The following is a 21,780-nucleotide window of genomic DNA, read 5'->3' on the forward strand; positions in this document are numbered from 1 at the left end:
TGCTCCTTCGAACTCCATGAAATGTCTTTTCTAGGTTACATTGTATCAGGATCCGGACTACAAATGGATCCAGACAAGGTAAAAGCAATCCTGGACTGGCCTCTTCCACTAGGTCTCAAGCCCATTTAGCGATTCTTCGGATTCGCCAATTATCACAGACGCTTCATCCAAGGTTACTCCACCATTGTGGCTCTCATTGTGACCCTCACACGAAAAGGCTCTAACCCCAAATCATGGCCCATAGCCACATTGTAGGCCTTTGAATTTCTTAAGGACGCCTTTGCCTCTGCACAAATCCTCAGACAACCTGACACCTCCTCTCCATTCTTTCTGAAGATCGATGCATCCAGCGTAGGCATAGGAGAAGTCCTTTCTCAGAAGTCTCTTCGAGCTCAGTTTCATCCTTGTGCCTTCTATTCTAGGAAGTTTCTCCCTGTGGAAAAAAACTATGCCATTGGGGATAAGGCGTTGCTGGCTATCAAGGCATCCCAAACTGAATGGCGCTATCTTCTAAAGGGGAACGACATCCGGTTACAATTTTTACCGACCATAAGAACCTTCTGTATCTCCAAACAGCACAGTGCCTGAATCCCAGACAAGCACGTTGGTCACTTTTCTTTTCCCGCTTTGATCTCCTCATTACTTTTAAGCCTGAGAACAAAAATAAGAGAGCTGACGCAATATCCGGTGCATTTCCTTCACATATGCTTTCGGAGGATAGCCCTTCTTGCCCTATCTTGGACCCCAAATGTCTTGTGTCTACCACTGGGCTCAAATCTCCTGTTCCTCCACCTGAGAAGACCTTTGTTTCCTCTGGTCTCCACCGCAAGCTCTTGAAACACTTCCATTCCACTCTCTTCTCCGATCACTCTAGGATTCACAAGACCACCAAATTGGTATACAGAAATTACTGGTGACCAAGTCTTCACTCCGATGTCAGGGACTTTGTTTCCTCCTGTAGCATTTGCACGCAACACAAGTCTACGCATCAGTCCCCCGCCGGTCAATTACTTCTGTTAGCCATACCACAGGGACCCTGGACCCATATCAGTATGGATTTTACTACTGATCTACCATCGAGCAAGAACTGTACCGTCATATGGGTCGTGGTGGATCGGTTTCCTAAAATGGTCCATTTCATCCCTCTACCTGGTCTGCTATCTTCTCCAGTGTTAGCATCTCACTCTGTCAAAGAGATATCTCGTCTGCATGGCTGTCCAGCCGAAATAGTCTTGGACCAGGGCGTCCAATTTGTTAGTTCTGGAGGTCTCTCTGCAAATTGTTGGGAATCAAAATGAATTTGTCCTCCGCTTACCACCCTCAATCCAACGGGCAGCCAAGCGGGTAAACCAGGACTTAGAGATTTACCTCAGGATGTTCTCTTCTGCCAATGAACACAATTGGGAAGATCTCCTACCATGGGCTGAATTCGCCCATAATAACGCTTTCACGAATCTACCTCTAATTCTCCCTTCGTGGTGGTCTATTGACATCATCCTCCTCTCCCAAAATTTGCATATGGTTCCTGCTGCCGACACTTTACACCACAACTTTCTCTCCATCTGGACTCAAGTAAGATCCTGCCTTAAAAAGTCCTCTAGTCGCCACAAACTATCTGCTGATTAAAAACGACGATTACTCCCTACCTTTAAAGTCGGAGATAGGGTATGGCTCTCCACCAAATACAAACGTCTCAAGGTTACTTGTATGAAACTGGCTTCAAGGTTAATTGGCCCATACAGTATTTCTTAAGTCATTAATCCTGTTTGTTTTAAGTTGCGGTTACCTGTTTCCCTTCGTATTGTTAATTCTTTCCATGTTTCCCTGTTGAAACCTTTGAAGATTAATCGGTTCTCATCTGTATCTTCCCCCACCATTCCTAGAGTTCATCAGGAGGAGGAGTTTGAACTCAAACAGATTCTGGATTCCAAGTATTATAAAGGTGGCCTGAAGTACCTGGTGGAATATAAGGGCTTTGGTCCTGAGGAGCACTCCTGGGTTCGTGCCTCTGACATTCACACCCCTTGTCTGTTGGAAAGAATTCATAAGAAGTTTCCCATGAAGCCCAGCAGTAGACGTGCAGTGCCCGCCTTTAAAGGGGGGGTACTGTCACACGCCGGGCGATCGGGCTGCAAACCCGATCCTCGGGAGACTTACCTTCCCCCGCCGGCTATCCGCTCCATCTTGGGCGCCGCCATCTTGGACTCAGATCCGCCCTATCTAAATCCTCTGCTGCTCTCCTATTGGCCGATCAAATTGGCTTCAAACTTTAAAAGGCACCTTCCCTGGATGTTTGGTGCCTGTTCTTTAAGTTACCTTCCGGTGCTAGACGTGGCTCCTTTCCTGTGTGGTTCCTGCTCGTCTGCAGAGCTGACTCTCTACACTCTATTCCAGTGTGATAACCTACTTGTCCACAGAGTTGACTTTCTACACTCAATTCCAGTGGGATAACTTACTTGTCTGCAGAGCTGACTCTCTACACTCCATTCCTGTGTGGCAATCGGCTTGAGCTGACACTCTACGTTTGTCGGCAGAGCCAACACTCTTTTCGCTTCATTCCAGCTGTACCTGCTGACTATAGGACACTTCCTTGTGTATCTGCCGCCATCCCAGTGGTAACCCGATTGTCTGCAGAGCTGACTATCCACTCTATGCTTCCTTGCTTACCAATCCGGCTGATCTCCCAAAGGGGTTTCGCTCGGTTCTCCTAGTAGGGGCCTCGGCCTGCAACACAGCTAAGGCCAAACCGCCTTGCGGAAGTCCCTGTTTAGACTCTGCACCCTACTTGAGTAGCACTAATCTGGGCAAACCTTAGGATTCGAATTCTGATACCCTGACACAGTGTAACATACTGCCAAAATCTACTGGTGAGAAATTCCCATCTATGTTGTTTGGATTTAGATGTCTGATCATCATCTAGTAATAGAAACATGCAACAAACATTGAGCCGATGGAAAAGAATGCTGTCAGAAATTTGTGCATCGGGTACTTCATATCTACTTAATTTCTTCACCTGATTCACTTCTATTACATCTACCATTTATGTACTGTTACTTAATAGAAACAAAGGAAATATGGAAACATTTATAGAGATATTGAGCTCAACAGATATTAAACATGTCACATATTGCTCAAATATAATCATGTTTTGTAATATTTTATATTTAATTATATTTGTTTCTATTTTGAAAGGCCTCGTCAGTCACATTCAATGAAAGAGTTAAACAAGTGTCAATTACTAAGTAACCAACATGTGTCAAGTTAATATCTTGCTGATACTAGCAGCACACAGCTTAATACCTCCATAATCTGTTTTTCCTTGGTATAAATTACATTTCTTTCCTTTAAAATGCAGGTTAATACTTTTATCAGGAACATGGATCTATAACTGCAATCCTCTGACATGAAATCTCATTAAATAATCTCTTTTGGTCCATTGCCTTTATTTAAAAACCTATGAAGCATCATGTGAACTCAGTCTATGATGTGAAAGTAGATCTTTATCCTCTAATTGAAACGGTGACACATAAGCACAGTGGGGGAAATGTATAATAGAGGGCAAAATAGTGTATTCAATCTGCCCATCTTATTTAGTTTCTAAAATGATAGCGTAATGCTGCTTTTATATGGAAACGCTTTAAGAAGAAATGTGAATCCAGAATTTTTGCACATACCTTTAAAAATGTGTTTGTATTATTTACCCTACAGTGTTTCGACCTAGTTAATTTTCTGCACCACAATAAGAGTCATTTATAAACATGGAAAAATATAGGTTCACAGGGAGAATATCATTACTCTTTCTTTAGGAAGTTGTGCACCTATTTTTGCATCCCCAAGAAATAATAGTAACAGCTCTTAATAGTTGCTTTGAAGTGATTAAAAATGTTACCCATAGATGTAATATAGAAAGAAATGTTTATTAAAATCTACATAAATCTCACATAAATATAAACATAAAACATTTTGCACAGCCATAAATAATTAGTCATGTTCAAACCGTTTATGCCAGCTAGTATAATTAATTTGTGCTCAATAGCTGTTTAGGTTTGTATTAATGTTTATATTTATGGAGAGATTTATGTGGATTTTAATGAACATTATTTATAATACATCCACAGGTATCATTTTTAATCACTTCAAAGCAACTATGAAGCTATGTTAGCTCTGTTTCTTTTAAAGGGAATATTTAGTGTTTTACTTATTTTTGCATGAAATAACCAGTTATTATAGGCATAAATTAGTATGTCAAGATGACAGCAAAACGTCAACCTGACTCATTTCATCTAGGAGACATTCTTCTCCTGAACCTATCACTGGTTTTCTAACTGAATTAACTTAATTTATGTAAAAGCGTGATTAACTGAATTCAGGTTAATTCTATCATAAAGTCAGTGCTAAGTTCAGGATCTTAAAAATACCTCCGGGATAAATTTAGTCAGGTTGACACCTCTGTATGATGGCAGGATCTAGTTGCAGTCTTTCCTGCTGAAAGGGTTACCTTAACTAATGCACCTGATCCTGTGGCTAAAGACATAATTAAGATTTTGCAGGGAGAGAGATTTCAATGAACTGCTAATTGTGGCGTATTTAGGGAGGTGTTCCCAGTTTCAAGTAGGGTCGCACAGCCTTTTTTTTCGAATGAGCAAAACAACTTGATGTTTGCGCATCCTCTCGGGGTAGCGGAACTTGGGTGTTGGTCATTATTTTCAATGTAATGTCTTTTGCTCCATCTAGGCCATTTTATAAATCACATCTAAATGCTCAACTGAGCAATAATTTAATAACAGTGTATTTAAAAAGTACAAAAGTGACAAAGGTAATTAAGAAATGCTATCTTATGGTGTGTTTTTTTAAATGCGCTTAATTTGGGAATGCGGACATCCATATTCAAAAAGGAGAGGATCTGAAGAAACATCTCTTGTTGAATATGGGTCTAGGCAGGCTCTGCTTTGACAGACAATGCACAACAGGATCCGTCCAATACATATGTAAAATATATTGAGTCCGAACAGAACGTACGTACAGAAGAAAAAAAAAAGTATTCAATTAATTTTACCTGTTACCTGTAATAACATAGTCATTAATAGCAAAATAAAGTTTTTTTTTCTTATTCTCCACTCGCCATAAAATACAATTATTAGAATGTGATTGTCTACTGTACATAAAATGCATTTTCACAGTTGCTGTAGCTTGCTAACACATGTTCTTGCATGTATACACGACCGCCATTACTATCACTCAGCACTTACACCTGACCTGTGGGTTGGTGCAAATGATACAACAGAGAAACACGTACCTTTGAGATTCCCATTACCATTCCCATTGAGATTGAATCGGGCACAGCTGCATGCGCACAAGCTTAGCACACCCTTACTGTACATTAACCTTGTGCATATGCCCATTCTCCTCCCTGTTCTGCACCTGAAATCATAGGTTGTTATAAGAGTCCTTTGTGCTCGAAGATGATTTGGCTGTTCTTGCGTTCGTCGGCATATGGTCCATTTCTGGGCATGCGCAGAGTGATTTTATGCAAAACAGAGCATGTATTGGCATTTATCTTCCCTAATGAATCAGGCCCTTAGTTTTAACAAGTGAGGTTAAACGTATATGTTTGTGCATGAGTCATTCACTTACATATTAGGGGTTAAATCTGCTGACATCTTCAAGCCAATGGTATCCACAGGGGAGGGGCCCTGACTGGCCCATATATTCTTCCCTCAGTTATTGCTAGACTTCTTTTTGCTGCACAAATTCCTGTGGAGCAGAGATACCAGCATCAGGCTCAATATTATTTCTAGTCTCATTGATTGATTTATTTCTCTGTAGCTGTCTTTTATTTTCCCTCTCTTGTACTTCCTACGATTTATTATTTGCTCCTGTTTCCTTTTATCTTTTTCACTCTCTCTTTTTCCCTACTCTTTCCCTGTCCTTTCCTTTCCCCACCGCCTCCTTTTTCATTCACACTTGTTCATTGCCAATATACCTGCCTCCCTGATATCCTCCCTGGTCCCAATGCCTCAACCAAAGTGTAAAGCTCCAGGTCTGCCCGGGAACTGATGCTCCATGGGTGTTCTGGTCACACAGACGGTGCATGCACACTCCGGAGCTCTTGTCCCTTCAGCTGGCAGACATCGGGCAGCGAGGAGAGGATGCCCTTCTCCTCCCCTCTCCCAGCCTGCTGTTCCCTCAGAGTTAGGGCCATTTGCCCCCCACCAGTGCGTTACAGGTGGTAACCCTCCCCCGGATGTACACCTAAGACCCCACCCCCTCCTCAGTGCATCCCCAGGGTCATGTTATTAGGGGAATGCACCCCCCATAGCAAGGACTGCTGTAGCACAGGGTGCCCCCTACCCCACAACATCCTCACCCTTAGCCTCTAGACCCCTTGGCCACCCTTACTCGGGCATTGCAACAAAGATTTCCACCCCATTCTTATCCCAAGATTCCAGGTGCTCCCCAGCCTGTTTGCCAGCCTATCTACCTGCCCCGCGGGATAAGTAGTCGTCACCCTGTGACGTCATCCCTCTCTATGACATGGAGCAGACAGTTACGCAGCCTGGTCCTTCCTGTATCCATCTTTAAGTCCTTCCGCTCACAACAGTCTTGGCATCAGGCTGGCCCACCAGCCACCCCACCCCCTACCCAGTATACCAGCCCCAGTGGTCTGCCCCATACCCACGCCTGATTTTCCTTCCTCCCACCCAGCGCCTGCTTATTCATCCTGGGTTCCATACCCGCCAGTGTTGGATCCCTATCCACTCCACACCTTGCCATCCCCTCTAGTATGCTCAGGGACCCCTCACCCTAGGTTTCATCCTGGGGACTCTTTTGCCTCCTCCATCCAGGTCCAACCACCTCAGGTCCCCCCAGCCCACACTATGTCAATTCATGATGCCAGTCACGGTTCCCAGTCAGTCCTCTGAGGACACTCGCACAGACAGATGTGCTGTGTAAGTGAGTTAGTAGTGCAGGCGTAACATGCTGCTTGCTTGGCCCATGATCATAAATGTTAACCAAATTTCTTGCAAAATTCTTAGGTCCAAGACTGACCAGTGGGGCAAAGGTCAGTGGATTTCCATAGCACAGGAGGATCAGAATGTTTGTCCAGTAGCAATGTCTTCCCGATTTGCGGGGGTCAGACTTCATGGTGATGAGCCCTGGATGATGCATGCCAATGAGGGTGCTCTCTCCAAATTAAGTTTTAGACCCAGCCCTTTACGGACCCACTGCTTTAGGATTGGGGTGGCTAAAGTCGTGACTGAGGAAGGCTCTTCTATTGCTACAATATGCCATGCCCAGTCCCCCCCCTACTCATTCCACCCTGATGTGGTAGATGCTGTGACAAGGTCCAGTCATGGATTTGACATGGAATTTATTTTGTTTTTGTTACAGGCTCCCCAGTTACGAAGAAATGAATATGGGTAGTGGGTAATTCTTACGCGTACTGAGCAGCCAGGCACCACTTCGCTCGTCACAGGGGCACCTTTTCCTATCCGGTGGACATTAAATAGTTAGGTAGGAGGGGACTTGGTTGGGTGTCCCTTATTCCTCTCTTGTCAGGGGAATGGAGTAGACACAGTGCACCTAATATACTGGTAATACATCCTTGGAATTGTTCATCTCCAATAGGGAGGTTCTGCATACCATACAGGTGCAGTGGCCGACAGTATGTTTATGCCGGTCTAATATTCTCTCGGACTTCCGGGAGAGCAGGGCAGCCTCCCGTATCCTGCCACTTCTTTAGTGAAGTGGGTGGGGGACAAGCCATAGTGATGCAATTCACAGCAAATCACATCATCCTGCCCCCACTCCCTGTTGCAATAGACCGAAAATATGTTCATTTAGCAGAGGTGGTTGGGCCTAATGATGCAATTCACCCAACCATGCCCTCAGGACACGGCAGTGAGATCTCCCCTCCCGCAAGGGACATCTCAAATGTAGGCTAGCATCTCCTCCTATCTATCCTGCCTATTCCCGGAATCACATTCTTATCGTAGGTCTGAAGGTACTTATACATATGTATCTGCTGCAGGCCACATATGTAGGGTTGTTCACCTTAAGGGTTGTTACCTGTAGGACTTAATAACCCACCCACTACCAGTGACAAGTCTGTGATCCTTCATCTTTTGTCCTGATTTGTGAGGAACTGCAGTTGCAGTGAACATTTATCTAGGAAAAAGTCTCTTAATAAGTAGTTCTGCAAGTTTTGTTTGTTCCTCATTCAGTCTTTAGTAGTTTCTTGTCGCAAACTGTGCAGTTCTTTGGCTTTGCTAGTGGGAATGATTCATGATGCTCATCGTCAGGTGTGGATTCAGCGGTAATTTCTGTGATCATCAGAGGTTCGGGATTTTCAGTGGTTCCCTTTTTGGAGAGACAACAGTCAAGTGTCAGTAACTTCTTCATCAATTATATCATTAGTTTCATTATCATATATATGATCAACAGGGGCTTCAAACCCCTTGCTACTAATGCCAATATTCCCGATATCCAACAAGAATCATTATTGACAGCTTTGCTGATGAGATTATGCATCTGCACAAAGGCATTTTCAGAGTTTACTCTCCTATGAGTGCAAATTGTTGAGCACTCCTTCTCATATGTTTCTCACAGTGGCATAGGCAATTTGTCACTTATCTGTCTGTTTCACGCTGAGTTAGGGAGGCCTTGACTTCAATCACTACTATTCTGGCAAGACATATCAATACCATAAGACAGTACATTTCTATTTGTCAGAACAAGACTCCCCTGATTTGACTTTGCAGTGTGATGCGTGAATCCAGGTGTCTTTTCTCTTGAGTCACTGATGTGGGAGTTGTCAGTAGGACTTGATATGGACCCTCGTATCGTAGTTCAAGACTGTTTTGGATATGTTTCCATGTGACCACCCAGTCTCCAGGTCTCAGGGAGTGCGTACCTGTATCAAAATTAGGGTCTGGAATGGAAAAGAACACTTGACCATGAATTTTAGTTAGTTGTTTCTGTAATAAGGCAACATAGTTCAACAAATCACCATGTACATGCTGTAGTTGCTGTTGAAAATAACAGCCTGTTTTGTGTGCTGTGCCAAACAGAATCTCATATGGTGAAACCTGTGTCTTTCCTAGGAGTGTTTCTTACTGACTGTAGGGCCATAGGGAAACATGAGATCCCTGGCAGGCCTGTTTCAGCCATTATTTTCTGCATTTTCAATTTTCAGAGTACCATTAAGGCGCTCCACAAACTCCGAATTTTGGGTTCTGTAGGGGGTGTAAAGGGCAGATATGATTCCCATGTCTTTTAACAGTTTCTGGAATCCTTGCCCCGTAAAGTGTGTCCCTCTGTCACTTTCAATGACCTCTGGTACCCCATATCTGCAGATTACCTCACCCATAATTTTCTTGGCTACTGTTTTAGCATTTGCTTTCCTACACACCCACGCCTCCAGCCAGTGACTAAAGAGGTCAACACAGACAAGCACATTCTCAAAGCCCGAGCATTTGGGAAGTTGTATAAAGTCTATCTGTATGCTCTCAAAGGGATACTGCGTCTGGGGTGTGCTTTTCTGTGGAGTTGGGACAGACTTACCCAGGTTATTCTGTGCACAGATTAGGCATCCTGCCACTAACGTCTGTGCTGCTTGGGCGAACGCTGGTGCTATTCATAACCTGTTAGTGAGTGCAACCATAACATTTTCCTCAGATGCACATTCCCATGTGCTATATTTCCCATAATGGGATAAAGTGCTTTTGGCAGACACAAACGCTGACCTTTACACCACTCTCCTTGTACTTCTAGCGATCAATGTTTTGCCCAAGCCTTTTTCTCATTCTCTGTTGCTTGTTTCTGCATAATTTGGAGTGTGGTATGGTCAAACTTGTGGTCAGGGGACACCATGTAAATAGACTCCCCTTTGGGTACTGGGACTATGGCGGCTTCTCATGCAGCCTGGTCTACCAGTCTAGGTCCCTCAGCTTCGTAATATCCTAAATCATTAAGGAACGTATCTCTGTTTTTTGTGTCGCATCGTACGCAAATCCCTTCTGCACATGCCCAGAACGAGGACACTCGGCCGGCATTTGTGCCAACACAAATGACAGTTACGACGGTCTACAATTTCGGAGAGTGAACGGGGTGGGGAAGGAGCGTGTGCCCGTACTCAATGCAAAATGTGGGCGTGCCAAACTCAAGCGAATGCAACCATGCTGCAATGACGCTCTGCGTCTATGAAAGTCTTTGGTTTTTCTGCCGTTTCTCTTGTACCAGCTATGGGGCTAGTCCTGAGTCAGTATCGTATGCATGCTATAACATGTGTCTGCAATCAGGAGCAGTTAAAAATGTATTTTATGTACAGTAGACATTAAGGACAGCCTAAGCCTAATGTTTTTCAATAAAAAAAAATTATATAACAATTTTTTTTTAGATAATTTCCATTTCTAATCATAAATGACAATATTATTGACAGGCAACATTAATTGATTTTTTTTCTTTTGTTGGTTCTTTTGAGATTTCATATTCCATGTATGTATTGTGCGCATCCGGCAGTGTCTGATCTAGTACAGCAGAGTGAACCTACACCCATAGTCAACACCACACGTATCTTGAAATCCGTTCCTTGCTGACTGGGGGTTTGCAGAGCCAATTTACGTGCCATTGAGAACAACTGCACGATGCGCTCAGTATGCTGCCTTAATACCCTGAGTGTATATACCTGTACCTTTAGAGTATAGAGGGTGATACCTTTACTAAAGCCATCCTGAAGAAAATAAAAAATATGTACAATAGCATCCAAACCTGGAACCACTTTAGACTCACGCCACATGATGAATTTTTGTCTAATTTTATAATAGACCAAGAATAGTTATTTTCTTTCTGCAGAAATGTGTCAATCACATTCTCTGAGATTAATTTATTTCTGAACAGTGACCGCTCAATTTCCATGGCATCAAAGAAAGACCTTCTAGATTTGGATGAAGAAATGAACCCTGATGTAAGGGGTCTGGCCAACTAGGAAGAAGCCACAATTTACTTGCAAAGCATCTTCCAAGCTACTGCAAACCAAGGTGGTGTGGTCAGAATGGAAGGATTGCTATGATTTCTGCCTTTTCTTTTTTGTTTTTTTTCAAGGTGTGCGCAATTAGAGGAAAGACATACCCTAGATAAAAGGTCCATGGGAATCTATCCCCTCTGATCATAGAACTTTGGGGTGAGAGACAAACTTAGGCACTTTGGTGTTTTAATTTGTCTCCATTATGTCAACTTGAGGGTGGCTGAATTTTCTTGTTAGCAACTGGAATATTTCCTAAGGCCAAGCCCACTCTCCTGGATGAACTTGAAATTGATATTTTGTATGCCTGCCACATGAAGTACCGATAATGACTACCAGGTTTCTCTCTGTCCTGACATGACTTTTGCTTCTTCTGCCATTATGGACTTGATCCTGGTACCTAGGACTACAGTCCTGTTGTGCAAGAATACAATGAGACACTTTCCATGTAAGAGAGTATGAAAGAACTGTTATCCATAGCACCCGCATTTCCAGAATATTTATGCACAATTTCTTTTCTATCTTTGTCCCTACACTCTGTACTTCTTTTGACTGGCCTGTGACACTGAAGTTTGCACAGGGTATTATCCAGTCTGGTTCTGAAAGAGATACTCCCTACTGGGGAGTATCTACTCTTAGTTTTGGACTCTGCCACAAGTTGGGAGCCTCCCAAATGGCACAATCTAGAGATATTTGTTTGTGATCCCATGGAGTAAGTCTAGCTAGAGGTTTTTCATGTACCACCTTGTCCAGGGGATAATTCCTATGGTGGAGGAAAGCATTCTTAGATGGTGCATGCCCCTTTGGATTGTAATCTGATGTTGAAGTTTTAGTTGACAAGCCAAGTTCTGGATCTTGCTGCATATCTCTTTGGTCAAGATACTTTATTTCGTACAGTGTATATATTTTAACCCCCAGAACTTTATGATGGTAGGAAAATGTCTTTTTCCCTTGTTTATAATCCATCCATGTTCCTTCAGAAATGCCAATACTTGAGCTATCATTTATAATGTGATCTGACCTCCCCATCACTAGAATTTCATTTAGATAGGGCCAAAGAGTGATCCCATTTCCATCATTTTGCCACCAGTGTAATTAATACCTTGATGAAAGTTCTTGGGGATGTTGCTAGACCAAAAGGAAGACAGGTGAACTTGAAATGTTGTTCAAGGGAACAGATCCTGAGGAATCTCTAGTGATTAACTGCAACTGGGAAATGGAAGTAAGCATCCTGAAGATTTATGGGTCAGAGAAAATCCCCTTAACTTATAGCAGTGGCAATTGAATTCACTGATACCATACAGAAATGTATTGTATTGTCAAAATGTTTGAGGCTCCTTTGAGTCCAGAACAGAACACGAAAAGCCCCTGAAGATTTTTTGACCAGAAATAGTTTGTAATAAAAGCTGGTGTTTATCTGGGCTGGAGGAACAAAAGAGATAACACAAGCTTCCTGCAATCAACTTTATATATCAGTAAGCAGACTGATATATAAAGTTTCAAACTCTGCTGATGATGAAGGGGTACCAGATCTGATAAAGACGTTTCTCCCGGGGACATGATAAAATTCTATCTGATAATCCCTTCTAACAATGTCTAGAACCAATTAATCTTGAATAGTATGTGTACAACTTTCTGCATACTCTTTGATCCTGCAGCCCACAGGTGTTAGTGGAGACTGAGATAGACGATAGTAATTGTGAGGTCCATTGACCTGATCTCCCCTCTGTGAGTCAGAACACCTATAAAGGTTGTTTAAATGCAATGGTACCACCTTGTCCTGTGTATTGTATCCCAGGCATGTAATTTCTTACATCTTTGAAGTGATGATAAATGAGAGGAAGAGAAATACTTCACCTTTCAAACCTGCGGCTATCGGTTAGATTTATCTGCTGAAAACTTACAATGGTGTCAAGTTCTGGATGAATAGGTAATGGTATCCAACAATGTCTCACAAAGAAAATCTATTTTGATCTGCAATACTTTGCTTTTCAGCAAATATTGCCTACCAATATTTTCATAGACATTTGTATGAAGAGTTTCACCCCATAGTCTAAGTCAGGCCTGTCCAACCTGCGGCCCTCCAGATGTTGTGAAACTACAAGCCCCAGCATGCTTTGCCAGTAGACAACCTATTGATAGCTGGAAGGGCATGCTGGGACTTGTAGTTTCACAACATCTGGAGGGCCGCAGGTTGGACAGGCCTGGTCTAAGTGTTCTAGCCACTAAAAACATAACTGCCCCTGATATCAAGATAGTTTCAGAACAAATATGAAACTTTTTAAAACGACTTTCTATCTACCTATCCATATGATCTCTTAAAGGACCAATGTCTTCTAAAAGAATAGTGGTCCTGGTTGATAAACTGGCTAATGCTACTATTACTAAAAGGTATACATGTGGTCTAATCTTTTCCAGTTAGAGTGAGATTTCTCCACTTGATCCCTTACTTAATGACTTAAATCCTTCATTACCTAATACATAGGAAAAAATCTATTTCTTTTACTATGATCCTCAAAGAAGAACTTCTGAACTGCAGTGGAGGTATGCTTTATTCATCCACATGACAGAGAAGAATTATCACACTATCCAAACTAAATAGTCTGGTGTCTTCTTACTGTCCCCAGATTCACTACCAGAGGATTCATTCATATCTTCCAACAAACCTATTTCAGCCTGGGAAAACCAAACTAGTCTGGGACCTTGCTCTTTTCACCCCCTGCATAGCATACACATCCTCCTTAGTCACAAATTGTACCATCATCCAGGCTATTAGCTCCTTTAATTGCTCAGGGGGCTGGGGATTACGCTCTTTATTTCCCTTCTCAAGCTCAACATAAGTACTGATAAGTTTTGCTATAGTGACTACCAAATTGTTTGTCTTCACATGGGAGAATTCAGTAAACAGTATTAAACACATATTCTGTTTTTTCTCTTTTCTTAAGTGACACAGCTAAAATATAATTCATCTTTATGTTGACTGGGTGGGAGAGCTTATACACAACAAGCAAAATGATAGGAGAATCATGAGGATATATTGAACACCTGAGGAGTCTATCATCTGAACCAGAACTCTGTAACTGTGTTCCATTATAGCATTTTACAATGGTACATTATATTAAGGGATAGAAACTTCATCACTATCACAATTGCTATATCAATATTAATACATCATTGCATATTATTATATTACTACAAAACCTTGATAGATATTCTATTAGGGTAATTTTAATCACTTTTTCTGAATACATTTTGACCTCCCAGTTTGTAATTTTTACAATGGACGATTGAGCAGTAAAATTACATAACGTCTTGTCTTGGAAATATTTTATCCACAAACATTGTTTAGCAGGACAGATGGTGCTCTCTGCTAAAGCTACTGCTTGTGATCTTTCCTGCACTTAAATAGATAATCTACCTCTGACTCCAGCTGTTGTCTATGATTGTACTACAACATCATGGCCACTGACCACATTTGTACTGATGTGAACTTTCAAACACTATGTAAAACTTCTACACATAGAAAACCACACACATACAAACACTGTTTTCACCTACAAAGGATACCTCTCACAATTTAGATTTACATTTTTCTGTCTTATCCACAAGATGTTTATCACCCAGGATACACATTTTATCTTTCCTTACCCCACATTTGTGGAAAGTACTACATCTAAGTATACTTGAATCACTTCACAGAGTTTAAGATTCATCCTATGAATGGCCACTCTGGAGATGGCTTTGAAACCTGTTTTACCACAATGAAGCCAGTGGTGGGCAAGATGCCCGACAGCCACATGCAGCCCTCAAAATGGACACATATGACCCTCCTAACCAGAGAAATATCCCTTCTCTGGTTCTCTTCCAAGTGATGTTAATGAGCATAGTGCAGGGTTTCCCAAACCCAGTCCTCAGGGCTCCCTAACAGTGCAGGTTTTCTGGATCACATGTGACATAATTAGGACCACCTGTGGATCTGTTACAATGTATCAGTCAGTAATGATTACACCTGTGCTCCAGCAAGGAGATAGGGAAAACCTGCACTGTTAGGGAGCCCTGAGGACTGGGTTTGGGAAACCTTGGATAGTCCATTCCCATAATCAGTCGCTGATGTCTTCTCACTGATTTGATTAGCCAGTCATAGATTAACCACATTTTTCAGCTGTGCAAACACCTCCTGCTGGTTCTATGCTCATTTAATACTTCTCCGCATAGGTAACACATGTCCCTTTGTGGGGCTGAGCACCATTTGAGAAGTTCCTGAAAAGTTATATGTAGTCTGCCACTTTCTTAAGCACATATTATACATAAATATTTTATTACATTTTCAGATTCAACAAGTATTCAATTAGTGCACCTGCCAAAAATTGTATGTTATATAAAGAAAACAAGTAGGTTATGAGCTTTTATGGTAAAAGTACCAATGATCACATATATCAAATGCTTATGATTGCACTTAAATTGTTTAAGATATGCAACATTTAAGATATGCATGCTATACATTATATGCTTCATTCTATTACATATTCCTATTATATTCCAACCATTAAGGAAAAACTAATAAAAGTGTTTTGTGGTTTTAAAAAAATATAATGCTCCAAGATACAAGCATAGTATTTGTAGTTGGCAGAAGGGGTACAGATATATAACTATGAAGCACTTTTAAGCCAGGTCAAGTAAAGATCTGCCTATATGGTACAAATGCACAGGCAGTAACGTTGGACTTGACCTTGAATTTCAGCATGTTCTAATTTCCCCCAGGACACCCTGGGTATTTAAACCTGAAACCATTTCTGATAATCTAAGTCTAGAAGACAAAGATAATACATGTACTGTGCTATAAGCAAATACGTCACTTGGGGGTATGCATGAAAACAGTTGCACAGGAAAAAACTACTATGACCCATGGCAACCAATCATCATCATCATCCTCATCATTTAATCAGACCTTTGCATTAATGTATTAAACTGTGACAGAATAGGACTGGTTGCTATGGGTTACAGCACTTTTACGTCCAGAATTGTATAAAATAAAAGTATAACTAATCTGTATTTTAATCTAGGACCACTCTACATATCATACATAACATTGCATTTTGTATTTATTGTTACACCTTACTGATACCAGGTTAATTGTTTATGGGAGTCAAAACATTTGAGAAATATTAGGGAATAACGTTATCAAAGGTTTTCCAACAAACATCTATCATCTTTATCAATTATTTTACTTTGTCAAATATTATATATGAAATCAATACTGGTGTTAAATAATCCTGTCCATTACTACATAATAGCCATTTCTGTAAATAGGGAGGAGTGTGTAATGTACTATTTTTCTGACTCTGTACTGCTGTGGTTTATAGTTGTAAGAGCTGATTAAAGAAAAACACATTTCTTTCAGCCATGGTCCTACCAATTCTCATTATTCAGCCCATTCAATTTCTCTATTGCTGTCATCTATTAGGCTGCCAGCTAAAAGAACATAAATCAGTCACATTTGTGTCGATCCCTATGAAAAGGTTACACCTGACAATGCTATCAGCTTCATGGGATGTGAAATTGGAACAAGCGATATTACCAACATTTCTGAGATCGATGTAACAGCTTTGTCATAAAAAATTTTTTTTGCTCAAGAACATATTCATGTCTAGATAAATAAATTAATTAATTTATGTATAAAATGACTTGATAATTGTATGTAAACATTTTCAACTATTTAGTTTTCCAATCATTTTTATTGAGTAGTAGCATAAGCAGAGGTGTTGCTAAGGGGTGAGAGTGGAGGGGATTTCCCATTCTCCAATGTTTGGAATAGAGTTCAGGAGTTGGGAGAATTGAGTTCATAGTTGAAAAAATCCATTTATTCATCTTATGCCAAAATGAGCTTGAAACAAAACACATTAATGAAACCCCGCAATTTCAAAGCTGGATTTAAAAACAGGAAATGTGTTGTTGACAGAGATGGTGCAATACTGTGGGAATTTATAGACATTTAGACAAAGCAGTGAGCATTTGTGCTTGCAGATTGTTTCAGAATTATAAGCGAGTGATGTTTTACACAGCGTTTCTTCATTCAATCAATGTCGCATTTGATGAAGGAGTTTATAGCATCTTTTGATACTGGCACTTTGTATTGTAAAGTTACGATCTTTTTTTTATCATTTATGAGGTAAGTTCTTAACTAGCTTTTCAATGGTATAAGTCATGTCAGTAGTGTGACGTTATTAGCCCCATGTCTTTTGAGTGATAAACTCAAGTAATCAGAGTTATAAAATTCCACAATCCCCCCCCCAAACACACACACACACACACACACACACACACACACCATGTATCTCTATTACACCCCAGAGCATAAGACTATAAAAGAGAACAGTCCTTTAAATATTTCTCACCTTTATTCAGCTGGACTGATAATGCATGACCAAGATAAAAGCAGGTCTTTGTACAGTATATTAATGGAAGCTTATGAGTTGTGTGATAATTGCATTGATAAGGGGCAATAGCAGGATTTCTAGAGGAGGGTTTTTTTTCGGAACAAGCATGGAGACAAATTACGCTAAACATTTTATGGGGTATTTCTGAGACCATTTATGAGTGAGGTTGCTTCTCAGTCAGGAGAGTGGGCTCACTCACAATTCTGCCTAAGAACACAGCCATGAATAAAGAATGGTACCAAAACATCTTCCAAGAGCAACTTCTCCCAACCATCCAAGATCGGTTTGGTGACGATCAGGGGCAGAAACCCGCCCAAGTTTAAAATTTGTTTCCAGGGCCACATTAAGATTCCAATCGGCCCTGATTATGTGCCATCTGTATAAAATAAGTAATTGTATACGACCAGTAATTAACATTTGTAGTGAACTTATAATAGCAGGTGTGTGTTCCCCACTCACAGTTGAAATACAAACAGACAATTTCTAGTTTTGAATATAATTAGAGATCACATATGACTTGAATAGTAAGCCAATTGCATATTATATACAATACATTAGCAGTATAATTAATATATATTAAGTATATCAGTACTTACTGTAAAGAAAACACAATGGCAAAGCAGGAAAGTATCACCATAGGCAGAAGGCAATAACCCAAGACACTGGCAACACATCCATGTGAGACACCTGTGACACTCATCAGATTTAATAAAGCATGAATTCCCAGGCAGCCAAGTATACTCATTGTATACACATAGCCAAAATGTATCTTTCCTGCCTGTAGACAAAAGAGAAACATCAGTGAATGACTATTGGGTTTTCTGTACCAAAATGCAAAAAGGAAGTTTTTCCTATATGACCCCGATCTGTCCTGTCCTGTTCTACCCTATTGCTTTTTGGTCTAAAAATTGTAGGTATCAAGTCTGTATTTCTTTAGTGTGTGCCTAATGTATAAATATGCATGTATGTAAATTCTGAATTTAATTAATAGTTTACAAAATGATCTCTCTAAAGCAGGGGTCAGGGAACTTTTTTACCTTTTACCCCCAAATATATTTAGATACGCCGACATTACCCCTGTTCCCTGACCACTGCTCTAAAGTACCAATACTAGAAAACAGAACTGAACATAAGAAATGTAATTAATGAAATTGTGGTGTCTGTGAAGGATGTTGGACATGGTACATTTCAGACAGTATAACCCCACTTTATAAGAACTGCTATGATGAACTCTCAATGCTACTCTAGTTAGGCTTAAAGGTAAAATATTTCCAAGACAACAGAATAGGTTTAATCTGATTGCGTTATTTTAAAATGGTATTTGTACATTGTACTATTGGCTGATATAACATACACCACCATTTAATAACTGAGAATTGTATATATTAGAGGTGTGCAAAGTTGTGGCAATATTTAGTGCAAATTAATTTCTCTAGCAGAATAGGGTGGGATGTTCCAATGAAACAATCTTCAAATTCCACTTCTTGTTTGCCATTCCACATGACCATTTTACACTGTATTTCTAAATAAACATTTCAACGAATTTATAGTCTATAAAGAGAGCTGGGATGACAACGGTTCATTCAATCTGCTCAATTGTATTATTGCAATAGGAGTAGGGGTTGGAATAGCACAGCAAAGCATGGCAAGAGTAATATATACCTAGGATACCTAGGCGCTATAATCTGTCAATCAACCCATAGTTTATATTACAATGTCCATATAATATGAAGTTTTGCTTCTGTTATTGGTTCCACATGAAGAGAAAACAATAGCCACATATAGTATGTATGAAGGTGAGTAAATTATTATATACACTACATGACGAAATAGAAAGTACATTCACAGATGCATATACCAAAATTGTCATGCAATATTGGTAATTCTCCTTCCACCCCTAATGGTAATATGCCTATATTAGCTTTTAGTTGTAAGATGAATTTTGATATATGGTTTTCATTGGGGCCCCATTTTTTCTCGTCCCACAGGCAGATCCCACTGGAGACAATTCATATAGACAGGAGGGTCAACTGTAAATTCCGGGACCTCCACTCTATACAATTCCTCCAGAAGATGCCACCCTTACTCCATAACCAACGTGCTCAATCCAAACAGAATCTTTTACAAGGTAGGGGACATGGTCAGCATTACCCTCTATTTATAGTGGTAATCATCCATTCAAATTAATCACTCCATTATAGAGCAAGAAAACATACAATTAAAACAGTATATTCATACAACATAATTTCAGCCCAACAGAAAATGACTCATTATATAAATCATGTAAAATACCATCAATATTAATAACTATACCAGACTTCCGTCCGGGTTACCCTTGTTCAAAGTCAAAAGGACATAATGTCATAAGCTAGTGTTCATGTTGATGTTGACATAACCTCAAAGGCGACAAAAACAGCAATGTTTGGCCAAAAACAAAGACATTGTTGTGCTGGTGTCCTTACAGCAGACAAGCTGTACATTTCAAAAATTAAACAGCATTGGCCACTAAAATGATATAACTACCCAATTCTCAAGAACTAAAACAAGGTACTGAATCTAAAAATAATTATAAAGATGATAGATACAGACAGAGCAAAAGGAACACATAGAGTATAACCTTTAGATAAACATACAGATGTTGAAAGTGGGGGTAATGGTGATAATAAAAGATCAGTTATTTTGCAATGTTCTCCCCAATCATTATTCCCAAGACTGACATTTTCCCCCTGTCCCCCCTCCATACAGTGTTTCTGTATCTGCCAACAGAATTCTGCTTAATGTTATGATGGTGATATTATTAGTGTTGCTGCACTGCCTACCAATGCCACCAGTGGTGATGATAATGATGAACCAGCTATGTAGGGATGAGTGAAATTGCAGCAAAATTTTGCACAAATCACATGGTGGAAAAGTCCATTTGTAATAGTGCTGGTTGCTCCTTGGAGAGAACCTCTTGGATCAGGTAGCTATAAGAGGAACACCATAACCAGGCAAGCTGCTTAAACCTGAGAGGACGGCTCATGAGGGACATAGCTGAAGTCGATAGGCTGGAGAATGTAGAATTGTGAGGGACAAATCCACAGTTGATAAACAGGCTCACAAAACAAGACTCTTTGAAGCACTGGCAGAGAAACAAAATTTACATGTGAATATTGGTAGGAGAGAGGGTCTTAAAAAGGCTGCATACAGGTAAAGTCTCTTAGTCCTAATTGACTTGACCTTTAGAAAGTGCTGATTGCAGTGTGAAAAAGTTTGTGCCATCGACAGTGTGCTACCACTTGTCGTCTATAGCTCGAATTTTGGTGGCTCCTCACATGTTGCAAATGTCAGTGTGGACGGTGCATTGCCATCTGTTGTCTGTGGCTGGTATTGCGACAGATCAACACAGTGCCCACCCCTTTAGGAGCACACTCTGGATGTGACTTTCTAGGCTTTGCAGGATGCAACCTGAAGATTTAGGCAAGCTGAGCAGGTGTCAATCGACTTAATCCAAGAGCAATCCTCAGGACTAAAGTCCATCCAGTGCACCAGGTACTACACATCTCTCAGGGATCTGCAGGAGACAATGATCAAATGGATGATATATTCCTGCCAGCCCTCTACCTCTACTGCAGGAGTAGGAACCATCTTTTAACCTAGAAAAGGGCTCTTCACCACTCATTTCAGAAGGCAGAATTAAACACTGGGTTGATCTGAAAGAAAGGTTGCAGCCGTAGCCTGTATACTACTAGATTTATCATCTTGCTGAACAGACTGGAATAGTTAGGACCCAGTTTGTTTGAGGGCATCTTCATGGCACACTTTATCACTCACTAAGAATACTGGCTGGCCCATCTCCTCTGGTTTACCATTTTTGGTTAGCTGCCACCATATTCAGACACTACCGCAGCTTCTTACACAGTACCAGGAGATCATGCACATGTTTATCTCCAGAAGGAACCCTAGAGAAAGCATGGAAAAACAAAATGACTACCAGGTGGAAACAGTGATTAAGGAAGAATAGGGATACCCTCGTGGAGTCCTGCACCAGGTTATTCCACTCCCAGAAGCAAGCTTGGAGGTATAATGACTTTGCCCTCCATGATAGATCTTTGGAGAGAACTGCACTGTGTCAGCCCTGCTGGATCCAGACTGGTGTGTTATTATGAAGTCAAACCTAGTTAGGAATAATGGCCACTGTGCCTGCTACAAATTCAAACTCTTCTTCCCTTGAATATACTGCGGATACTTGTTGTCAGTGAAGATAGAGATAGGGAATCTGTCCCCCTTCCAAAGACCCCTCCGCTCAGTGAGGCCCATGAAGCAACTCCTGGTTTCCCA

At 40.8% G+C, this 21,780-nt stretch overlaps 1 protein-coding gene across 2 annotated transcripts in view; it reads right to left on the bottom strand.

The window, feature by feature from the left end:
- Positions 1–21,780, bottom strand: part of YIPF7 (Yip1 domain family member 7) — a 79,246-nt gene that overhangs the window by 37,257 nt on the left and 20,209 nt on the right. For both annotated transcript variants that reach the window (XM_075189152.1, XM_075189160.1), the window contains one exon: positions 18,057–18,238. In XM_075189152.1, coding sequence (XP_075045253.1) covers positions 18,057–18,238 — 182 coding nt within the window. The remainder of the gene's footprint in view (positions 1–18,056; positions 18,239–21,780) is intronic.

This window comes from Mixophyes fleayi, chromosome 1 (assembly GCF_038048845.1).
Source record: "Mixophyes fleayi isolate aMixFle1 chromosome 1, aMixFle1.hap1, whole genome shotgun sequence".
Classification (NCBI taxonomy): Eukaryota; Metazoa; Chordata; class Amphibia; order Anura; family Limnodynastidae; genus Mixophyes; species Mixophyes fleayi.